General features: G+C 51.1%; 2 protein-coding genes across 2 annotated transcripts in view; both read right to left on the bottom strand.

Annotated features, from left to right (window-relative positions):
- The window catches only part of EIF2B3 (eukaryotic translation initiation factor 2B subunit gamma), a 95,242-nt gene extending 81,132 nt beyond the window's left edge, over positions 1 to 14,110 (bottom strand). Inside the window, exons 1-3 of the mRNA XM_032192407.1 lie at positions 14,061 to 14,110; positions 13,704 to 13,852; positions 12,000 to 12,139 (exon numbers count right to left, since the gene is read on the bottom strand). Of these exons, the coding sequence (XP_032048298.1) occupies positions 12,000 to 12,139; positions 13,704 to 13,851 (288 nt within the window). The 5' untranslated portion in view covers position 13,852; positions 14,061 to 14,110. The remainder of the gene's footprint in view (positions 1 to 11,999; positions 12,140 to 13,703; positions 13,853 to 14,060) is intronic.
- A 755-nt stretch (positions 14,111 to 14,865) lies between these two features.
- Positions 14,866 to 22,019, bottom strand: LOC116491996 (E3 ubiquitin-protein ligase HECTD3-like). The gene is made up of 22 exons (XM_032192402.1): positions 21,690 to 22,019; positions 21,413 to 21,573; positions 20,907 to 20,999; positions 20,430 to 20,565; positions 19,955 to 20,070; positions 19,614 to 19,727; positions 18,760 to 18,798; positions 18,559 to 18,641; positions 18,182 to 18,347; positions 17,867 to 17,948; positions 17,441 to 17,623; positions 17,297 to 17,349; positions 17,134 to 17,198; positions 16,900 to 17,003; positions 16,415 to 16,534; positions 16,208 to 16,297; positions 15,920 to 16,126; positions 15,665 to 15,794; positions 15,447 to 15,521; positions 15,255 to 15,336; positions 15,109 to 15,180; positions 14,866 to 14,999 (listed from the first exon to the last, which is right to left on the bottom strand). Exons 1-22 carry the CDS (start codon positions 22,017 to 22,019, stop codon positions 14,867 to 14,869), a joined length of 2,634 nt encoding a protein of 877 aa, XP_032048293.1. The 3' UTR covers position 14,866.
- Between the last annotated feature and the right edge of the window lie 42 nt (positions 22,020 to 22,061).

Below are 22,061 nucleotides of genomic sequence, written 5' to 3'. Positions count from 1 at the left end.
AGAAGAAAAGCATGATTTAGTGCTTTGTTAGCACACACGAAGCATTTACCTGCTGTGTGTTTACCCAGCAAGCTTGCTGTAGGCTAGCACCTTCATAACCCTAAGGATCTAGGGCAGGGGAAGCACAGTGTCCTTCAGTCTGAAACCCGGCAGCAAAAGAAGGAAGGACTTTTTTAATTATTTTTTTTAAAGAAAGTAGTAAAGTGGAAGAGACTTAAAACACACACACACCAAAAAAAAATCAAAACCAAAAAACAACACACAACATAAACCAACCAACCAAAAAACCAACAGATAAGTCTAATGCAGGAGCCAAGGGAGTCTCTTCTCATTTCTTGGATGGCCCCAAATTCATCAGGTGAGGATACCTAAAGGCAATGTGAATGCCTTCACACACACAACCTGTCAGCATCACTGTTTATCTTCCCAAGGAAAGCTGGAAGAAAGATGCCAGGAGCTGGGGAGGAGCCTTCACCCCAGTCCTATCACACGGCTCATCCAGCACGCTGTATCTGATGGGATCCTACAACAAAAACACCATTTTATGTTATCTCTCTATCTCAAGAGCTGCCATCCAAAATCAATATTTTTTTAATTTACATATATATAAGCTAGGAACAGGAAAGATATTCAAGCCCTGAAGGCATCCTGTCTCCTCCCAGGAGGAAGTCTCCTTACCTATTGCTGAAACTGACACGTGGGGTGGAAGAGGGTAATTTACAGTTATCAGCAACTAAAAGCACAAGTTAAGCTCATGAACTTGTGTTCATCTCTAATTAAGAAAGTTTTCAAAGCAGGGACACTTAGGGAACAGTAAACCTTCTGTTCTAGACACAAACTATGCAATCCGTCTTCCCTTCTGGTTCCAACTGTTACAATTTTTTGCTACTCACACAGAACTCCCAAAATCATTTTTCCAACTCCCACCTGCAACCACACCATCCTTTCCACCAGTCGCCCTTTTTCTGTCACACAAAGCAGGGTTTGTTTACCTGCTTTTTAACAGCCTGCCTCTTTCACCCCTGTTCATTTACCAAATCTTCTGCCTTAGAACAATGGAGGGTGCCAGCTCTATCACCTACTTGTGTTTTCCAGGAGAGGTAGGTTTATGCTCTGCCAGGCTAACCTCTTACCCAAGACGTGTTCTGCATTCACCTGCAAGCTACCAGAGCATTTGGCATTAAGATCTCTTGTGAGAAGCCTGCTACTGCTACAGAAAATTGACAGCCGCCAGGCAGTCAGTATGCTGGGACACCAGACTTCAGACACTGGCACACAAACTCCTCTTTATAATCCCTCATTTGTCTGAAGCCAACCATCATCTCCTGTGTTTATGTCCAAATTCTAAGCATGCCACAGAAGAAACTGCTTTCTGCCACCAAAAGCAAGGCATCCAGAGTATGTGCTCTGCCACTCATGAGAACCATGTGTGCTAAAGCTCAGGGAAGCATCCCATAACCCAGGCCTTCCAGTTCATGAAGGGTGAGCCTGGCAAGCTGGATTCTCTCCTCAATATGCTGCACCAACAGATCCCTTCTTCACAGGCAGAACTTCCAAAACTGATGGTGTTCTCCTCGTCACTCCTGTTCCTGGAAGGAAGGTTTCCAGCACTACCTGGACGGCAGCACTGTCAGAGCCGCTGCATGGCTGCTCTTGGACTCTGCCTCCCACGAACAGCAAGGAGAACGCCGCAGCCGGGCTCCAAGCTCCACAGCAGCGGCGCAGCAGGCTTGCTGCCAAAGCCCAGAGCTCAAGCCCAGGCTTAACACTTAATGCAAGCAGAGCCTTAGGCAGTCAGGTGCTGTAGTCATCCAAACAATAATAATAAAAAGTAGTCCTAATGGAGCTCAACTGGCTCAACTTATTGAGGAGAAAGACAGCCCTTGCCCACAGCCCGCAGTTAGCTAAGCAGCAGAAGATCCCGGCAGCACAACAAAAAGCAGGCACGACTGGTTTAAGGGCTCGAAAGCAGCGTCCAGCTTGGAACTAAAAGGCAAGGTGACAATAAATGCCATCTGGAATAAGTTACCAAGGAGTGTAATAGACTCTTCAGCAACAAGAAGGTGTGAATGAAGGCTTGCTATCTTTCAGAAACACACCAAGTCATCCATACGTTTTGGGGCTAACAGCCCTACTTATGGTGTGCAAAGTCCTTTATAGACTAGGGGATCAAAACAGATCCTTGCAGTCTCAAAACCAGATTACAAATGAAAACCAAGACACATACAGCACACGTCCTCAGGAATCATTCTGCCATCCCATGGCTAGTATCAGCATGAGCTTAAAAATGGTGCGAAACGCTCTTTCCACAGCCCAGCCAACTCAGTACACAACACTCAGCATCAAGTCTGCTCTAAGAGAAAACCCAAATGCTAATCTGCTTCGCAAAAGACAGGCTCAGCAGAACCAGCCCCTTTGAAACCCAGCTCAATGGCACTGTCACTCCTTCCAGCCTGCACAGAGCTGAATGTCCACATGCAGTGAAACCTTTTTAGCTTTGTTGAAACGCTTTTTTTCCCATAAAAACTAGTCACAGAATATTACGTAAAAATGCTATGCTTTGAATCCTAGATTTCTATATAACCTCCTATCCAATACCATTTTCTCCTCTAGCACCTCTGCAATTATGGGTCTGCAGCACCTGGTGTGAGAAACACATTATGAAAACTTGAAAATCTCCACTTTTAGCATCCAGAATTTTAACCACCTTCCCAAAGGAGCTAACAGAAGTTCTATTACAGAAGAATGCCTAAACTTGCTTCAAGAAACTCTGAATACATGATTGTTATTCCCTTTTCAGAAATAGAAGAAAAAAAAAAAAAAAAAAAGAAGAAAACCTACTTAACTTACATGGGTTTCCCAGTTAACATAACATGACAAAAATGCAGAATCAAGTTCTAGGCATCCTACAAGTCCACCGATCTTCACCATGGCTTTCAACAACATAAACAGTGCTGAGCATTTTTTTTTTCTGCCAAAGCGACAGCCTCTGGGGAAGGAGGTGCTGCTCCTGTTACCAAGATTACACTACTGTACCAGGCTGCAAAAACAGACACAGGAAAAAGCCCTCTGACTGTGACTCAATGGGTTGACATTTGGCATCTCTTCCCTCCCACACTTGCCAATAACTGGAACTACACACTTGGGTTAACACGTGAAATTGTGTTTGATCTAAACAATTCTATTTTGTCTTCCCAGGGCTGAATACTCACTACTGAATGTCACCTTCAACAGAGTAACTGTGACAGCTGTAGAGCCCACAGCTGCCATGAAAAGCTCCATGCTTTTATGAGGGAAGGGCTGGTAAGATCCCAAACCTGGATGATTCCACACAACTCGAAATCATCCAGGCTCAAAACAAAGGAAAAAGGCTGCAGACAATAAGGAAGGAATGACATTCCAGAGAAGTGTGTAAACGGTAAGTGAATGTCTCCTTGGAGGTATCACCCTACCTGAAGCTGGAGCTGCCTTCTCATGGGGATGGGCCAAGGAGAGTGGAAATAAGCCAAAAATTAATAAGAGCATCAGACCAGATGGTGACCTAACATTCAACACAAGACCAGCACTGAGGAACACCAACCAGAGCCCTACACATCTCACCCTCTCTTTGGAGTCCAAGGCAATGTCTTCATGCCCCCATCCAGGCACGGGGCACAGTCTGTGTCTTCGGGGCTCAGACTTGGAGGGGATTTGGCTTTTCCTCTGACAGCACCAAGGAAAGACAGCAGCTGGAGGATACAGACTCCCTACTGTATAACAACACCTTATTCTCTCTTTGGACATAAGATGCACAAATCCATTCCACAGGGACTCAGCATTTCTTTGATTATTCATCACAGAACAACTCCTGAAAACTATAAACCTGAGTATGACTTACCAATATAAAAGGCTTCCTATGCCTGACGAGTTGATAATGAAGAACCATTTGCCTTCGTGTGTCCATCTCTAATGGGCACATGAAGACAAAGAAAAGCATTAAAAAGTGCACACTGGTGTTTCGCACTATGTATACTCTAGCTATAATTTTCCTTCAACACATAGCACATTGAATTATTTACACAAGACTGTATATACTTTAAATAGTGGAAAATGAAGGATGATTTACGAAAAAAAAAAAAGAACACTGACTTCTATTTACTGCCACAAAACGAGAACTAGCGGTAGCAGCTCATACAGAACAGGGAAAGATATTTAGCAGAATGCTTTTAAAGAAATTATTTCAGTTATACACACGTGCAAAGAGCTTACTGTGCCTGTAACTAAAACACACTGAGTTTGTGTGATTCATCAGAAACCACGTAGGGTCTAACTGAAGATGTACACTGCAATAAGGGAGAAATTCCGACAAACTTCCACAGGGAAACAGGAGGCATCGGTCGACAGAAGGAGCACAGGCCTAGAGGACAGGACACGCAGTGAGAGATGCAACAAATAAAACTGAGAGGCATCTCAGGCCTGTCAGCAGCTCTTCTTGCAAAACATCTAAGGTCTTCGCCTCTTTTCTTCTGCCTGCGTGTACAATGGCAGGCATCCTCCTTAGCTGACAATGCGCAGAACAGAAAACGCCCTAATAACCACTCTTGATGCTAACCTTCAGAGCTAATTGCCTCATTCAAACTTCTGGTGTTTTAACCCCAATCCATTGTAAACCCTGGCAGCAAAATAATTAATTTAATTAGCTACATACTTCTAAAGCTGAGTAACTTTAAAAAAAAAAACACCCAAAAACCCAACAACTGTTGAACCCTTTAACTCTCATCCTGCCAGGAAAAATAAAGATCAGAGCAAAGGCCCGAACCCATTCATCAAGCACGCAGTCAGGCTGTGCTATATCATTCCCCCCAGCAACACTGCCAGCCTGAGCACCTGCCAGTATAGCTGTATTTTTTTTTCCCCCACTAAAACAATCAGCTGTGCTTTGGGAATGGGACTTGGGCGTGCAATCCATAATTAATTTTGCCTAGCACTTCAGTGGTGGTAGCTTTCAATCACGCTCAATGACTGAAAGAGAGGTAGAAATGGGAACAAGATGCCGCGTACCCAGCGAGTTACCATCTGATTCAGCTGCTTTTCCCACCCAGCGCTAAGGCCATTGTGAAAGGGAGAATCAAAAAAGCATCAAGAGAGCAACTTTTATTTGTGTTTGAGACACTCAAGTAAACAGCATTTTCTGTCCAGCCTGCTGAAAAAAAATGATGAAATTCTTTTTACTATTTTGAAATAGATGAACAGAATAGTTAGTTAAGTCACGGGGAGAGAGATTAATTCCTTTTCTTTTCTTTTTTTTTTTAATTTCCACTGACAGTACAAAAAAATGCATAACTATATATTATGGGGACTGAGGTTTTTCTTTCCACGCTCACCAAACTCTGCTTGGCCGTACCAAAAGGATTCAGATTCCACCTTCCAGCCGTTACAGCGAGCTTACTTACATCATGTGTTTGGAAAGGAGATTTTTCAACAGAGGAAGTGAAGCGCTTAGCCATGCCGTCCAAGACTACACGGATCAGTGACCCTCAGCAGCATACAGACCACCACCGTGACATCACACTTTCCACAACATGGCTCCCAAAGATGCGCATACCAGGAGAATCTGGAGTTTCAGCCTTTGTTTATTTGTTCAAAGAAAGTTGGTTTTTCGTCTTCTTTTTGGTAGCTTTTTCGGGTTTGTTTTGCTTTGCTTTTTAAGAGCTGTATTACTTTCAAATCTTCCTTTTTGAAGCTGGGAAAACCAGGTGGACCACCTGAGATGAAACATTTCACATGCAAGCACTCACCAGCGACAGTAGCAGAAGCCACGCTGATTAGTTCCCAGCATATTAGTCAGGGCTTCCATTAACACAACTAAGGACTCATCAAGGAAGGAAAATGTGAACTTGTTCCATTGCTGCTACTCTGCTGGAACACCGCATTTTAATCATTGGCTGGAGCATAGCTGAGTGACAGGAGGGAGAAAAATGCTTAACAGAAGATGAAAATAATATAGACTCGCTGCAGACAAATGCTCGATCCAGGCACACCCAATCCACAGTTTGAAATATTCAGGATTTAACCAGGTTTCCCAACCTGCTGCCTGAAGAGGCCCCAGGCTGAGCGGCGGCACCAGACAGCTGCTGCGTGGGTCTGGTAAAATTTGGCAGACCAGTAAAAAGGCCAAATATTAAAGAGGCCGAAATTTCAGAGGAACTGACCTGTGAACTACAGCAACAACCCACGCTTTTTTTTTTTCTTTTTTGGTCAACAGTAACCTGCAAGCCACAGAAAGGTCTGCAGCAGTTTGAAGAATGTTCCAAGCAGAAGGTCACAGAAATACAGTTCTCAAAAAGGTTTTCTGAGTCAGAGTTTAGCCTCCTGCCATTCCAGGTATCACATTACTTAGTTTATTTAACAAAAAGAAAAAAAAGCTTCTCATTCCAGTATAAAAGCAGGGGGATTTTTTTGTCTTGATTACCCGCCCTGGCAGACTGTTCCATAATCCCATTCTGCTCTGATTGACGAAAACCTTCCCACAATGTTCAGCCTTCTCGCACAGCCATTTTAAACTCAATTATATTCCACTTTAAATACCTTATCTCCTTCTCTAGTTTGTTCCGTGTTTGATGCTTTTGAGTTCCACACTTCCACAGTATTCCAGGCAAAAATCTTCCCCACACCTTAAGCAATTAATTTCTCTTTGTTATCACAAAATACCTTACCTGATACATTCTATTCTTGCATTTACTCTTCCCTCCACCACCACAGTGGCTGCTCACCATCATCTTATTTCAACTAGCTCATTCTGAGATGTCATGACTTATTTTTGGGCTCCTCGTTGAATTTCTCATTAGTAATCCCCAAAATCCTGAGTTGTGTGTCACCAACCAGAGTCTTGACACTATTAGTGTGCTGCAGGCCATGAGCCATGTATTTTTCATACTCATCCTGTGTATCATCCAAAGGGGGTCTACTGAACTGTGAGAGAAGCCTTTCAAGGAGCCAAACAGATGGAGACTTAAAACTGGACTGAAGAATTCACAGAGCAATGTTCTAGAGAGAATGGTTCCACAAAAAAAAAAAAAAAAAAAGCCTTGACGGACACACCAGAAGCCCTTAACATTAGGACTTGGAAAAAAGAAGTGTGTTCACCAACACCAGCTACACAGGAGAAGCCTTCCTAAGAGAGCTAGGGGATTATGTCACATAAAATGTCAAGAGACATCAAAAGAAGTTAACTTTTTAGAAGGCAGCCTACTGCCCCCAATTACAAAAAAAATCACAACTGAAAGATGAGCTGCCTACAAAACAAAACTGCATCATCATCTACTGCGTGCAGCAGACAGCACTTGCATCTCTTCTCTTGGTAGAAAGCCTATCAGGTAACACCACTGAAACCATAAGGACTTCTACTAATTTCCCTGTTACTCAGATTGAACTCATCTGAATGCTCCAGCCAGCGTTGCCTACCAATTAAAATCATAAATGAGGACTGGAGATAGTTACTGAAGAGAAAGCAATTATACCTGATTAAAAAACACACACAAAACCCACGCTTCTTTACAGAGACATCCCCGCCCCCCCACCAGCACACTGCTCCTGGCAGTTAGCAAGACTTGGATGCTAAATAAAAACAAATAACAACAGGAAGATGGAAGTTATCGAATTACACGTGAGCACCTGCTCTGTCACACCTGTAACATCATTCTTAGTTTACAGCAGCGTGTTGACAAAAGAGTAAGAGAGGTGGAAAACCCTACTTCCTGAAGGAGGGATGTTGATTTCCATTTCAGACAAAAATAGCTTCTTTTACACCTATGTTAACTCAAGTTTTGATGTCAAGCACTCACTAACAGGTCAAGAATATTCTTTAATGCAAATAACAGATTAAGACAAGGCTCCAACCAAAGCAGGAGACTACAACATTTGCCTTTCAGAGACAGAGGAAAGCACAGATTTGGAACCTAAGGGTACAATTGCTTTATTTGTTGCTTGTACAATCAATCTACCAGGGTTGCTTGGTTCAACATAGCTCTCCATTACCCTCAAAATGATCAAATCAAGGGTGTTTTCCACTACTTAACACAGCTTTACAAAACCAGACGGGCACACAGCAGAAGACATCCATGGTATTACCTCTTTCTGTGTTCTGTGAGCCTTGCTGGATTTGTCTCACTTCCATGTTGGGGGTGAGGCAATAACTCAGGGTACTGAAGTTTTCACTACATAAATGACCTCAGAATTACTCTGGTGTAACTGCATGTGTGAACAACCAAGAGAAAAATGGAAGTTAGAAGACATGGAAATCAATGTTCCTGTAGTGAAGTTCCTCAGCTACACAGGCTCATCTTCCAGAAGATGAGATCTCCCTAGGTACCACCCTTTTGCCAAGGCTCCACTTGGGACAGGGGAGCTCCCTTCACTGTTCCTGACCAGGGAAGGTCATCCATCTTTCATCCCAACCTGGAGGCATGGAAAGCTGGTTTGTTTCTCTGTTTAACCTGTTTAAGCTCTCCCACTGGCATAGATCATGAGGTGACAGAGACCTGTAAACACCCCTATGGTGGTAAAACTGCAGTTTCAACAAAAGCATTACTATAGTACCATCAACTGTCCGTCTCCAGATTGTGTACCACTATTTCCAACCCGGTATGTAAACAAGAAAATAATTAAGCCTTTACAGTTTTACCATCATTTTCATATTTCAAACGGCTACCCACTGTCAGTCCTGTAAAAGATTAGCAGTGAACTAGGAGCTTAAAGGGTAAAGGAAATGAAAGTGACAGTGAAATCAAATGTATCAAAAAAAAAGAGGAAATTGAAACAGTAGCTCTGGAAGCTGCCAGCAGGTACAGTTACTGTAGCAGGACCCTGAAGCCAAGGGCATCATAAGGAAACACTTGGATTGTCAACAGAAAAAGCAATGAAAAGATATGAACATAAACTGTTGTCACATCCTTACATAAAAGGAAATACATTATATATACATGAGAAACTCCCCTCTGCACAGTTTCAATTTGTATTTAACCTCTTGTCCTGCTGGCCTCTGCAAGGTGGGGAAACTGAGCATGCAATATGCACACAGGAAAGAAAGATGACCTTGCACACAAAGCCATGAGAGATTTGAGAAAGATGTCCAGCTTACAGCACTGTTATGAATTTCTTTGCTTATCCTAGGTAAGTTATTTAATCTCTTTAATCCTCAGTTCTCAGTCCTAGAGTTGTGCAGACAAACTTATTAGTGGTGTTCGTTATTCAGACACCAGAATTGAGTAATTCAAAATAACACCAACAAAAAAAACACCACCACACAAGTCAGATAAAGAACTCCTGGTAAAGAACAGGCCAGTCTGACACCCAGGCCTAGTAACCCAACGAGCAGAACTTACTGAACCAGGTTCTCTGATGTTCATTACTTTTCCAAAAAAAAAAAGTGGCTTTAGGAATCAAGTTCAGCACATTATCTTTATTGTGGGAAGGATCCAAGAAAAAGGTACATTCAGAAATGTAATCAATATCAAACACCTAATGAAGCTGGTACCTCATCAATCCGGTGTAGGCTGAGACAGCCAAAGATAACAGGAAGAGTTCCAGTAGAGCAAAGAGCACACATCTACTGTATCAGCTCTGGAAGTTAAGATGTCCAAAAAAGCCTCTGTGTGTAGAGTGGGTGAACTGCAACCAAAAAACTTGATCAGGTTTCCTGTGCTCTCATGCAATTCCCGAGCAACAGGAAAGAGTGAGACTGCTGGAGTCAACTGCTTGTTACCACACACCAAGACGGTTTTACCTGCCCCCAAAAATGCCAGCACCAAAAAGGGATAAAACAAAGGAATCCACCTTCTTTCAGCCTGTACAGACTTCACACACGTGTGTTCTTATAGAGCTTCTGAATGCAAGTCTGTAAATCTAATCTTGCCATCTTATCTTTACAGTATCAAACTTTATTAATGAAGGTGCAACACTGCAAAAAGATCTGCTACTGCAGGCCCAGCAAGCAGCAGTGCTACCACGGCAGAACTCAAAGGCCAGACAAGGCAGCAACTCATGAGATTTCAGCCTTCAGAGTGGTCCCACGTTTCTCCACGTTTCAGGATTTGCGATCAGCAGTTCTGCTAGCCTTACACACACTTCATACAGCGCATTTATAACCTTGGCATTATTCCATGTCGCTTGCACTGCACACTGGCGAGTTGTCCACGTTGTGCCGTGGTACCTCATTTTTACTGAGCATACTCGCTCTTCTGTCTGTGGGCAATTAACTCAATTTGTGACAAATAAAAGTTTCAGCAACCGGTTTAAAACTCCTCATCAGGCCTTTGGCATGGGCTGCAAAAGGCCTGCCAGCAAACTATGGCCACAAGCAGCAGTTGTTTTCACCGGGGAAACTCATTCTGCAGCTTTTCAGCTACTCGTGCTGCTTAGTTCTCTCACCTCTATCGCACAGGAGAGGGCATATCCTGTAAGAGGCATGCGAGTGCTATGCATTTACTTGAGAAATGACTCCAAAACACACAATGCAGCAATCTGTTCAAGAACTTAATATAGGCTAATTTCAAATAAGAGACTGCTATGTCCCTCTCTGGCCAGAGGAGCAAGGCATGGAATAAAAGAGGGAAGCAATTACTGCCACTCAGACACACACACAAGTTTACTGAAGAAAAGTTGTGTGGTTTTGAACGTTGCCTCATATCATCTTTAAGTCCTTTTCTGAGGGGAAATAAACAAAAAACCACAACACTGCCTCCTCTAAAGACACAGTCTATTTTCTTAACCCCACACACTTTGCTGTGGTCTTTCAGACCTCCCCTACGCAAAATAGCCTGGATTGCCATAAAAGCTGGACAACTAGACAGCTGGACTGATCACTCTGGACAGACAATAAAACTGTAAGGCCTGGGTCAAAATTTGCAGTACAGAGAGATTTCCTTACTGCATACACATTTAAAAAATACTAGCAAACATGTATTACAGAGGACAGTTTTGCACACAACAAAATATTCAGTTAATTTAGCTGTGATTTTGTTGATTTTGCTTTTTGCCTTTGTATCTTCTCTTTGCTCTCTGATTTATTCTAGCCTGTGCATTAATCCCTTGCCAAATCTTTCTCACTGTACCACCTGGACACCCACATTTGCCTGGAAATTTTCACCATGTCTTGATTGTCGTCTTTATCTTGGAAGTGCACAGCCTCTTAGACTGCAGTTTATTACCTTCAATAAGAGCCTGAAGACAAAAGACACCTCAGGACTTTAAATGGTCCATTGATGTTCTGTTGCAACCTTTATTTAAACAGCCAATTTGGCTAAGAAGGCCTAAACAGACAGGGAACAAATCAGAAAGATTAAGTATACGGCAACCACAAAAACAAAATTCCATCCTAGATCTTGGTAAGAGCTCCGAGAAGCATTTCTACCTTATACTGGAATGCTTTTGTTTGTCCAGCTAGAAACTAAAACTCAAGAAACTATTATTTTTATTAAAACAGCATCTGACTACGATAAGCAGCCCCTTATCATATCTGGGCACTGTTTATCTAAGAGCTTGTCATGGGACTAAGCCAGCAAAAGCAGAAAACTGATGCCTAATGGCAAGAGGCAAACCCAAGCTCACTCATCTATCAGTGTATTGCCTAAGACACAATGACAAAGAACATTTCTACAGAAATGCTTCCCCGAGCACCAACTGCACAACAGCTGTCACACATTATGATATTGTATGAACGCTGCCTGAACAAATACAGCCTTTTAATTTACCTGCCAGAAAGGTAACTCTGGCTAAAAGGCAGCTAGTGCCCAGCCTGGATTTGCTCCAGCCTTCCTAGCTGTCCTCTGTGGTCATTCCGAGTCCTTGCCTGAGCTCCCCCACAAGATGACCTATACAAAAGTCAGGTCTTCTGCAGAGCAGGAAATCCAGTTACCTGCAACAGTATTGCAGGGTACAGCTCTTAAACTATTAAAGCACAATGAAAAAAAAGATTAAACAAATGTCTTCCAGTCAAGTGCAATAAAAGTCAATAATAATACCTTAATTTTCTGGTGAATATGCCTCAGTGAATCTGCCGTACCCATGTCTGCGTTGTCACTGATGCACACAAAGTCCAGCTTCATTTTTGTGTCCAAGTTTAACATTTTTTGGATTTCCTTCCTTGTAATCACAATGACCTCTAGGACAGAGGAAAGTGGGATGAAATCAAGCAAAAAACATATATGTTTATTACAACAATTGAATGTATCTGTATAACCCCCTGTGGGCAACACCACCAAGCACAGTATTATAGCACAACAGTTAAGCTATTGCCGAGCACCAGCTTGGCAGGGGAGTGGAGTTGTTTGTAAACAACAAACTCATTCTACCTACAAAAGAAAAAAAGGGAAAAGCTTATTTGAAGCACATCAATGGTGGCATGAAAGCATATTTTCCAAAATGAAGACGAAAATGAAGACTTCACCATTCCAAGATGAAGTACTTGCAGTTGGGACAAAAGGGAAGCAGCAAATCAGCCCATGGAACACCTACTTATTCACATAAACAAGCAGAAAGAACCCAAACACCACACGTTAATAAAAACTGTGATTCAGAGAGAATTGACGCCATCAGAGTATTAGCACAAAAGTGTCAGCTCGGTCGGAAGGCAGAAGCAAGAGAAAAGCAAAAAGGTGTCTGACAGCCTATAGCTGCATATCCAACCTTGCATGTCCAAATTTTTACAGGATGTAGAAGAGTTCTTAAGAATTTCTTAATGAAACAAAACAAAGGCACAAGTTTACATTTATTTTTCCCTTTGTTTCTTAACGCTGACTATGTGAGTGGCATGAATCAGCGAGATGAAAGAGAAACGTCTTACATCACTAACAAGCGACCTCAAACTACACATCCCTAAACGGTAAGACATATGGGAAGGACAACGCATGTTAATCATGAGCTGATCCCGACAACTTCAAAGAGGAGAGCAGCAGCTAGAAAAAAAGTCACTTTCTCAAGAGGGAGCACAGAAGAACAGCACAGTCACCCAGAAGAAACAGAAAAAAAAGCAGAAAGGCAAAGACAAATATAGGCATGAAAATCAGAGATGTAAATGGTACCAGGAAGTTTCATGAGTTATGGGGAATGCTTGGGGCATCACTGAAAAGCTAAACAGAAATTTAATGACAGAGAATACTAAAGAACCTCACCAAACTTTTATCACTTGAGCCCTCTCGTGAAACAAGGCCCAGAAAACTGCTACCAGGCTGCCAGCTCCCCCTGCCCCGCTCTGTCTAAAGGCCAGCGCTCAGCTCCGTGCTGCAACAAGGACTAAACGCCTCAAGCAGAGCACGTAACCCTGAACTTCAGGCCAGACTGGAACAACAAACTGAGAGACATCCCAAGAGAGCCGACACGCTTCTCGTGCCATTCTCATTAGCAATTCAGGGAAAGAAACAAGGGAGAGACTCCAGGTTAATGACCCTGAGAAAGACCCCAAACTTAAGCAGAGCACGTAGGTGAGAAAACTCTAGGTGAGGGGGGCAGCAGGAAGGCAGCACGCACAGATGTGGCGTAGAGTTAAAAGTAAAGGACGTAGTGTGGGTGAGGAGCAGTCAGCATCTGGTCTGGTGTGGAGAGGAGGCCTCCGTAAGGCAGCTGCCCTGACGAACAGCGACAAGACAAGGTGTGACAAGAATGAGAGGCTGACAGCTGGCAGAGGTGGCTGCAGGACACCGGGCGGGTCCCCCCCCGCCCCTCCTCACCTTCGAAGCCGGCGCGCTCCAGCAGGTTGAGCGGGTACCACAGCAGGGGCCGGTTGCCCACGGGCAGCAGCGGCTTGGGGATGCTGGCCGTCAGGTCCGTCATGCGGGAGCCGCCGCCCGCCGCCATCAGCACGGCCTGGAACTCCATCCTGCAACGGCACCCGCGGGGCGCGTCACGGCCGGCACGGGCCCAGCCGGGCCCAACCGGGCCCAACCCGGCCCCCGGCCCCCCAGAACCCGCTGTGAGGCACCGGCAGCACCGGTGCGTTGCGTTAAGCCACGTCACGTCACGTTAGGTTACCTTAAATCACGTTAAATTGCGTTAAATTGTGTTAAATTTTGTTACCGGCCCGTTACCTGCGCGCCGCTCCCCGCCGGCTCCCAGCGCCTCCCTGACAGCACCGCAATGGCGGCGCCGGCGCGCAGCGCGCATGCGCGGGGGCTGCCGAGCGGCTCGAGGAGCGCCGAGAGCATCGATGCCTCCCTCCCACCGGCAGGGAGGAGAGAGGAGCGCCGAGTCATCGATCGGCTGGGGGGGGGGGGGGGCGAGGGGACAGCGCCCCCTGGGGGGGGGCATGGGGGGGGGTAGGGGACATTGGGGGGTGCAGGGGGGTTATAGGGTGAGCTGCATAAAGGGGGGTTATGGGGTGCACTGCGGGGCAGCAGCTCGCAGGGTGCCTCGCAGGGGGGTATTTTATGGGGTGCGTTGTGTGGGGACACATTGTGGGGTCATTTATGGGGGTATTTTATAGGGTGTCTTGTATGGGGGCACTTTTTGGGGTGCATCCCCCGCCAGGCACGTCCCAGGAAGCTCAGCCCATCACTCAAGTGCTTTGAGACCACAGAAGGCACCAGGCTCCTGGGATAAGGGGATGGGGGTGCAGGGCGGAGAGGGGGTGGCGCTGAGCACCCCACCCTCCCCATTGCCATCCCATGCCCCGAGGAGAGGCAGGGCACGGCCTTCGGGATGGGGGCAGCAGGGCAGGGCGCACCCCTCTGACAAAGGACATGCAGCACAAGCACGTCCCCATCGCTTCATGGCTGGAGGTGGCACCTGGTGGCCCCCAACCCCTGCACCCAAATCCAGGGAGGGGATGGGACACGCAGCCCCCACACACCCCCCATACTCTCCACACCACAGCCACGAGCACAACCCCGTGTTTTTATTGCACAAAAAGTCCCCACTGCTCGGGGGAGTTGACGGCCAGCTCCAGGCCCGCGGGCTCGTCGGTGTCGGTGTCGATGGACATGCAGTTGTACACGGCGTAGCGCAGCAGCGCCTCGCAGGCCTGGGCCCTGCAGGCGAGACACCAGGTTATAGGGTTACATCAGGGACAGGCACCAACCCCCCCCAAATGTCCCCACAGAAGGCAGGACGAGCGTCCCGGTCCCCGGCTGCACTCACGAGGAGTAGTTGGGCAAGTACAAGGTGCAGGAGCACGTGGAGGCTTGGGGCATCATGTCCAGCTGCTCCGTTCTTGGAGGGACAAAGGAGAAAAGGGTCAGGCCCTGCACTGCGGGGACACGGCCGGGCAGGACGCCGAGACTCACCCCGACCTGTCTGGGTAGACGAGGATCTGCACCGGGAGGCGGCTGCGGCCCGTCACGAACTTGAGGAAGCGGCTGAGGTCCTCTGGGGAAGGACAGGGGACAGGTTTGGGGTCACCCCCAGGTGAGATGCTGTGAGGGGAAGGGATATCCTGGCCTGGCGGTGAGGAGCGGGGAAGGCACGCGGTCGCTCACCGCTGGTGAAGTTGCTGAGCGCCTCCAAGAAGGTCTGGATGCGGGGGTCGTCGGAGTTCATGTCCTCAAACGTGACTGCAGCGAGGAGCAAACGCCTCGTTAGGGGCTCCCAGCAAAGGAAATTCACGCGGGATGCCCTGTGCAAAGGGCGGCCGCTCGCCCCTGCTGCTCAGCACGGGGCAGGATGCGTGCAGCCTCACGCCATCCCTGGCACTTACTGAATGCCTTCACGTTGTCCACCGTCAGCTCAGGGTTCCCACAAACCTTCCTCTCCAGCTGCTGCCAGGTGAGCAGGTCCAGCACAGCCTGAGGCACCACACGGAGCAGCCCAGCCCGCAGAGCTGCCACCTGAGGGACACCATGTCACCGTGCAGCCCCTGACCCACCATTACAGACCACACCAGCCACAGGACAGCCAGAGGGCCCGGCCCAGGGTCTCCTTGCAGCCTCACGGGCTGGGGACACGGCGTTACCTGCTCCTTGCTCTCCTCCAGCCGAGCCCGCTGCACCAGGCGGATGAAGTCCTTGCGGTCCTCGTAGCGCACCACGGTGCTGCTGCCGTTGGGGATCAGCTCCACCACGCGCTGGTCGCTCCGCACCGTGGTGTAGGTCAGCTCTCTGCCAAACATGAAGTCGAAGGCCTCCCTGTCCACCCCCTCCAGCACTTCCAGCAGCTTCACCTGCCACCCAAAGGGACAACGCGGTCACGGCAGAGCCGGAGCAGCTGTGGGAGCGCACAGCATGGCCCCAGCAGCGCTCACCAGCTCTGCATCCACAGCAGCAAAGTCCTTGCTCCAGATGACCTCCTCCCCTGCCAGCTGCTTCCACACCAGGCCGGGCAGAGACAGGACCTGCAGAGGCAGAGGAGATGTGTCCTCCCCACAGCCCTCCCGCACCCACTGCTGGACGAGGACAGAGCCCTGACGTGGTGGCAGGGGGACTGGTGGCATGAGTTTGACCGTGCTCACCAGGATCTCCTTGCTCCTCAGGGCTGCTCCCATCAGCTGCCCGATCCACTCGTACTTGGCAAAGTCCTTGCAGGAGGGGTTGGGGACGTACATGTCCCTGGTGTCACTGCTGCTGTTACCCTGCAGGAAGGAGAAGGAGAAGCGGAGCGGACACTGGGACCGGCTCAGCCCAGCCTCTCCTGCCAGCCTCCCCTCTCCATCCTCCACAGCCTTTCCTGCCCTGCACAACCCCCCCAGGAGGTCTCCATCACCTGGACCCAAGCACAGACCCCATTAAATGGCCCTACAAGCATTAAAACAGGACACCCCAAAATATTGCAGCCAAGGGATGAGCCCCCAAGGCAGTACTGGTTTCTGTTATCCCCCCACACAGCCATCTACAGAGGGGGTCTCTCAGCCTGCAGGACCCCACCAAGCCCAAATTCAACTGCACCAACCCCCTGCCCAGAGCCCGCTGGGTATGGGGTGTCCCCGGGGTGCCAGACCTGGTTGGGTGTGCGCACGAAGAAGGGCAGGGGCACGGGGACGTCACCCGAACTGGGACACAGCTCCTCCGCAATGTCCGACAGGCTGTCCCGAAAACCACCGCCTGCATGCAAGGGGGGCAGAAGCTGCTTGGTGTGGGACAACAGGGTGGCAGGATCCCCCCACCCAACCCCAGGGGGAAGGGGGTACAGGGACCCCCAAGCTGCCCTGGAGAGGGCCGGGAGAGCTCTCACCATTGTCGACGATGCCCTCCATGGTGAAGTCGCACTCCCACCACTGGATGTAGTTTCGGGGCCACCTGTGGGGACACAACAACCCCGTGGCAAAGCCCCTCTTGCAGCACTTGCACTCCCTTTCGGGGAGGTGACCCCCTGAAAGGCAAAGCTGAAAACCCACCTGTAGTCCAAGGGCTGCTTGATCTTCTCAGAGTGCGCCAGGCTTTCGTACACCTGCAGGAGAGCACCAGGAAGGAAGGGGACTGGGATGCAGCGAGGCCGAGCGGTGCCGACGTGGCAAACGCCCAGCTGGGTGCCACCATACCTGGGTGAAGACGGTGTTCTTGCCGCTGGGGTCCAGCTGCGGGCGGGCGCGGTGGTCGCGGGCCAGCTGCCGGTTGATGTAGAGCTTGGGCATGGAGGAAGGCGGGCTGCTCTCCGAGCTCTGCAGGCACTGCGTGATGAGGGCAGGGCCCTGCTTGGACAGCAGCAGGAACGGCTTCATGTTCTAGCAGGGGATGTGCAGTTAGAGGCCTGATCCTGCTCTGTGTGCCCTCTTTCTTCTCCCTCCCTCTCCCATTGGGGCAGGGGATGCTCAGCTCCTCCGTCCCCCGCACCACAGGGCTGTCCACCCCAGCCCCAGGGGGAACGTGGGGACAACGGGGACGTGCTGCAGCCCCCGGGCAGCCAACCCAGCCCGCAACAACCCGTCCCACCAGCAGCAGCCCAGAGGAGCCCAGCGAACGCTCACCCTGAGCACATTGAAGGTGCCGATGCTCTCCTCGGAGATGGGGATCAGGTACCACAGGACGCTGTCCAGGAGCTGGACGAACCTGGGGAGCGGTAGGAGCAGGGTGAGGATGCCACGGGGGGTTCCCCCTCCCAAACCAAAGCCTGGTGCTGGCACTGCGCCCCCCGGGCACTGACAGCAGCCGTGCTTAGACGGGGAGCCCCAATCTCCAGTTGATGCCACACATGGGAAAGGAGCTGGAGGACTTTAGGAGGGGTGTAACCCCTGCTGGAGGCCAGGGCACTGTCCTTCCCTGTCCCTGTCCCCGTGCTGTACCTCTGGATGAGCACGGCCCGCCGGTACAGCACGTCTGCGTCCATCCCCTCCAGGAGGGGGTAGCGCACCAGCTGCTCTGGCTGGAACATGTCCGCATTGAGGTTCAGCTCCCACTCCCAGAAGGACTTGATCTTAATCCCTCGCAGGCGGACGTCGCACCCTTGGTCTGCCAAGAAAGCACCGAGATGCTGCCGGTGCGGCTCGGCGAGGAGCCCCCAGCACCTGCAGCAGCCCCGCTGAGCTCCTTCCTCAGTTTCTCCTCTGACAGGCCCCCAAAAGCAGCCGGTGCAGCAGGAAAAGCTGGGGGGGCACCTGTAGGGGCTGCAGAATTAGGGTCAGGCAGGGCTGGCGGCCCCGATCCCACAGCACGGGCTCACCCCGGCACTCCAGAATGCGGATCTCCAGCACCGGCAGGTGGGTCTTCATGTCGCGGAGGATGCAGACGTCCTGGTAGCTGCTCCTGCAGGCAGCATAAGCAGGGGCTGTTGGCAGGGCCGTGGGGCACGCACCAGCAAGAGCCAGGCTGGGTCCCTGCCCAGGACGTGCCCCCACCCGAGCGCAAAGCCCCCGCGCCTCACCAGGGCTGCGGCAGGAGGGGATCAAGCGAAGAAGAGCGGCCGCCCACAGCACAGAGACGTCCTGAAGGAGGTGGAAGCTGCGTCCAGAGAAGAGCCAGGAAAGAGCCCAGAGTCAGCGAGGACAAAACGAGGCAGAAAGGTGAGATGGCTGCGAGCACATCGCTGCTCCCGGGAGTCCTGCGGGAGCCCCTGCAAGAAGCTGCCCCAGCACAAACGTTCAGGCAGAGCTGGCCACACCAATGGGAGTGCTCCTGCGCAAGGGCGGTGTGTTTTCAGGGAGGCAGAGATTTGGGGAGATGAGTGGTTTGGCACAGGATTCATTTGTGCTTCCAAAGCCTTTGCCAAGGTCCCCTCAAAGACCGATGGGCACGCAGGGAAACAACTGCGGCTGCACAGACACAGCGTGGAGACGTCTCCTGCCATCAGGAGAGGGACCTCGGTGGTCTCACAAGTTGTTCTTCAAAGACGATTCAGCCAAAAAAGGCAAGGTTTGGGGAAGGTGGAGGTAGATCTTTGTGCTTCTGCATAAACCCCCAGCACCCGGTGGTAGGTGCAGGTTGGCGGCCTCGAGAAGGGTGCTCCAGAGCCAGGAAGGGTGCAGGGAAGACGGAGTGGCGAGGCACTGCAGGACAGCTCAGCAGAGATGCTCAGAAAGAAGCCGGCGGTGGTGCCATGCCCCAGAAGTGAGGATGAGGAAGAGAAGGAGAGACCCCAAAGTCACCAGCCAGGAGGAAGCACGCCACAGGTTAGCTGCTGCAGCCCAGGTGAGGATCAGAAGCAGAGACGAAGGCGCTTGGCTGGCACACGGAGTTTGGCCCAAGCCTGACCCAGGCTGCTCCTCTCTCGTTACTCACTCGTTAATTAAGACGGTTCTCAAGTGCTGCAGGCTGTTTGGTGTCCCACCATACACAGCCACCCTCCTGGGGATGTAGGAGTGGATCTGCGTGTTCAGCGTCAGCCACAGCTTCCTGGGGACGAGAAGAGTAAAGGGCAGCGACGCCCTCCCCTCACCAGCTGCCTGGGCACAGCGATGCCCCAGAGATGTCCCAGGGCTGGGGACGGGGCTGTGTCCTCCCGGGGCTCGGACCTCGACCCGGAGCTCCAGGCCACAGCTCAGGGAAAGCTGCATTTAAGAGGAAGACAGCACTTTGCCCCACACAACCGCCACCAGGGAGGGGACGCCCCGCGGTCTCACTTGACGATGGCGCCTTTCTTCATGTTGAGCCGCACCCAGTGCTGCCCGACCGAGCCGTTGCTCTCCCAGAAGGTCTCTGCCTGGTTGTCTGTCAGGTAACAAGCTTTGTAGTCCTCCTGGAAAAGCGCAGTGAGTGGAGAGGGGAAGCTGAGCATCCTTGGGCATGCCACGGCCCCCCCAGGATGGATCCCCCGGTGCCAGGACCGGGCCAGCCCCACACTTTGCTGGGCTGCAGGTGGCTCCTGCTCAGAGCAAGCTGGACACAGCCACTGTCCCCTTGAGGGCTGGTGGTACCCCAAAAACACAACGGGGTTTGCCTGCATAGATCTGACTCTTGAAGGCTTTGCTAAAGCAGCAAAGCCGACCCCTACCCCTGTCCCCTGTAGAGGTGACAGCCACCTCCACCGCCACCTGCAGCTGCGGGGTGCCCGCGCACCTTGTGCCGCAGATTTGGGGGCAGGGAGGAGCTACGCACCGCCTGCGAGGAGACCTCCACGCTGTAGATGTGCTCCTTGATGCAGTCCCTGCCCTGCGGGCTCCTCTCGCTGTGGTCGTACAGGAAGCGGCCCAGCTCCATGTCATGCTCGTAGCTCCAGGAGGGGGGCACTGACCTAAGGGGGGCTCCGTGTTAACGGGATGGGGGGACCCGCCTGCACCCCAAACCCACCCATTTACCACGTGCAGCTGAGGGCAGCCCCAGCATCCTGCTGCCAGCACGTGAGATGGCCGCTCGCAGGTTTTATCTCCACCACCACCAGGCATTTATGGCCACCCCAGCCCATTAGGAACGGTGCCGCGCTCCGACAGTCCCCGGAGCAAAGGCCGTCTCTGCCTGAATGGCATCGAGAGGCGGCGATGCAGAAGGCACCAGGCTGCAGCCATCCTCCCTGCTGCTGGTGGATCACCCACCCCTCCGGGTGCTGTGGTACTGCTCCAGGAGATGTGCTCCTACCGAAATTTTCGCACCGCAGCCTCATCCTGCTCGATGGGTCTGGGCTTCTCGCCAAGCCGCATGGAGTACGTCAGGTCCACCACTTGTTCCCAGCTGGAGAGGTGTTGATGGAGGGGTGGCATGAAGGAAAGGAAGGGTCAGTGCTTGCTGTGCCTGAGGGACTCCTGCCTCAGCCTGGAGCCGAGGCAGCAGCAGCACCCTGGGGCTGCAGGAACAGCGTTGGGAGGGACGGGAGCATCTCAGGTGCAAGTCTAACACAAGCCTCTCATCACAGCAATGCATCCACAGCATCGCTCAGCCCAACCCCGGGTGCCTCAGAAACACCCTGGCATTATGTTTGTCCTCCATGAGCGTGGCCACAAGCATGCATAGTTGGCCTATGAGGTGGCAATGTCCCGCAGGCAAGTGGCCTGGGAGGGTAACGGGACGGCAGGGACGTGTCTGGAGGAGCTGTGCTGGACGTGCCCAAGGGGTTTGGGACGGTCGGGTTGCGCTTCGATGGGTACCTGGCTGCGGGTTTGTAATCCACGCCGAACGTCTGGTGCTGCCACTGGATCTTCTCGGCGGGCTCCACCGGCACCAACTTATCTCCTCCTTCCCCAAACCTCCGCGCCAGCAGCCAGCCCTCATCCAGCTCCTGGCTGCACCGGCACTCCTCCAGGTGCTCCTGCAAGCACACCTCCGCTCACCGGGGGCGCACGGAGCGCGCCCCTTCCCCAAACCGAAACCGGCGACCACCGTGAAGAGAACACCGCGGAGGGGACCCGCTGCGCTCCCCGTTACCTTGCTGAGCTTCACCCAGAGCCCGGCGCCGTTGCAGTACTCCTCGCCGGTGGCTCGGAGGCAGCCGCCCTTGCGCACCTCGATGGTGGCCCGCGCCGCCCGCTTGCCGCCCCGCGCCGGCCCCGGGCTGTCCCAGACGCTGAGCAGGCTGCGGGCGGCGGCGGCGGCGGTGGCGGCGGCGGGGTCCTTGCAGATCTTGTACTGCACCTCCCGGGGCACGTAGCACAGCGCGGCGGGCAGCGCCCGGGCGCGGCGGAAGCACTCGCTGCACTGCAGCAGGAACCGCAGCCGGCCCAGCACCTGGTGCGGAGCCTCCCCGCCCGCACGCATCGCGCTGCGCCCACCGGGATGCCCCCCGCGGTGCCGCTGCTG

The sequence above is a fragment of the Aythya fuligula genome, chromosome 8, assembly GCF_009819795.1.
Source record: "Aythya fuligula isolate bAytFul2 chromosome 8, bAytFul2.pri, whole genome shotgun sequence".
Classification (NCBI taxonomy): Eukaryota; Metazoa; Chordata; class Aves; order Anseriformes; family Anatidae; genus Aythya; species Aythya fuligula.
Note: the sequence above shows the minus strand (reverse complement) of the source record. Positions and strands in the feature narration are given on the sequence as shown.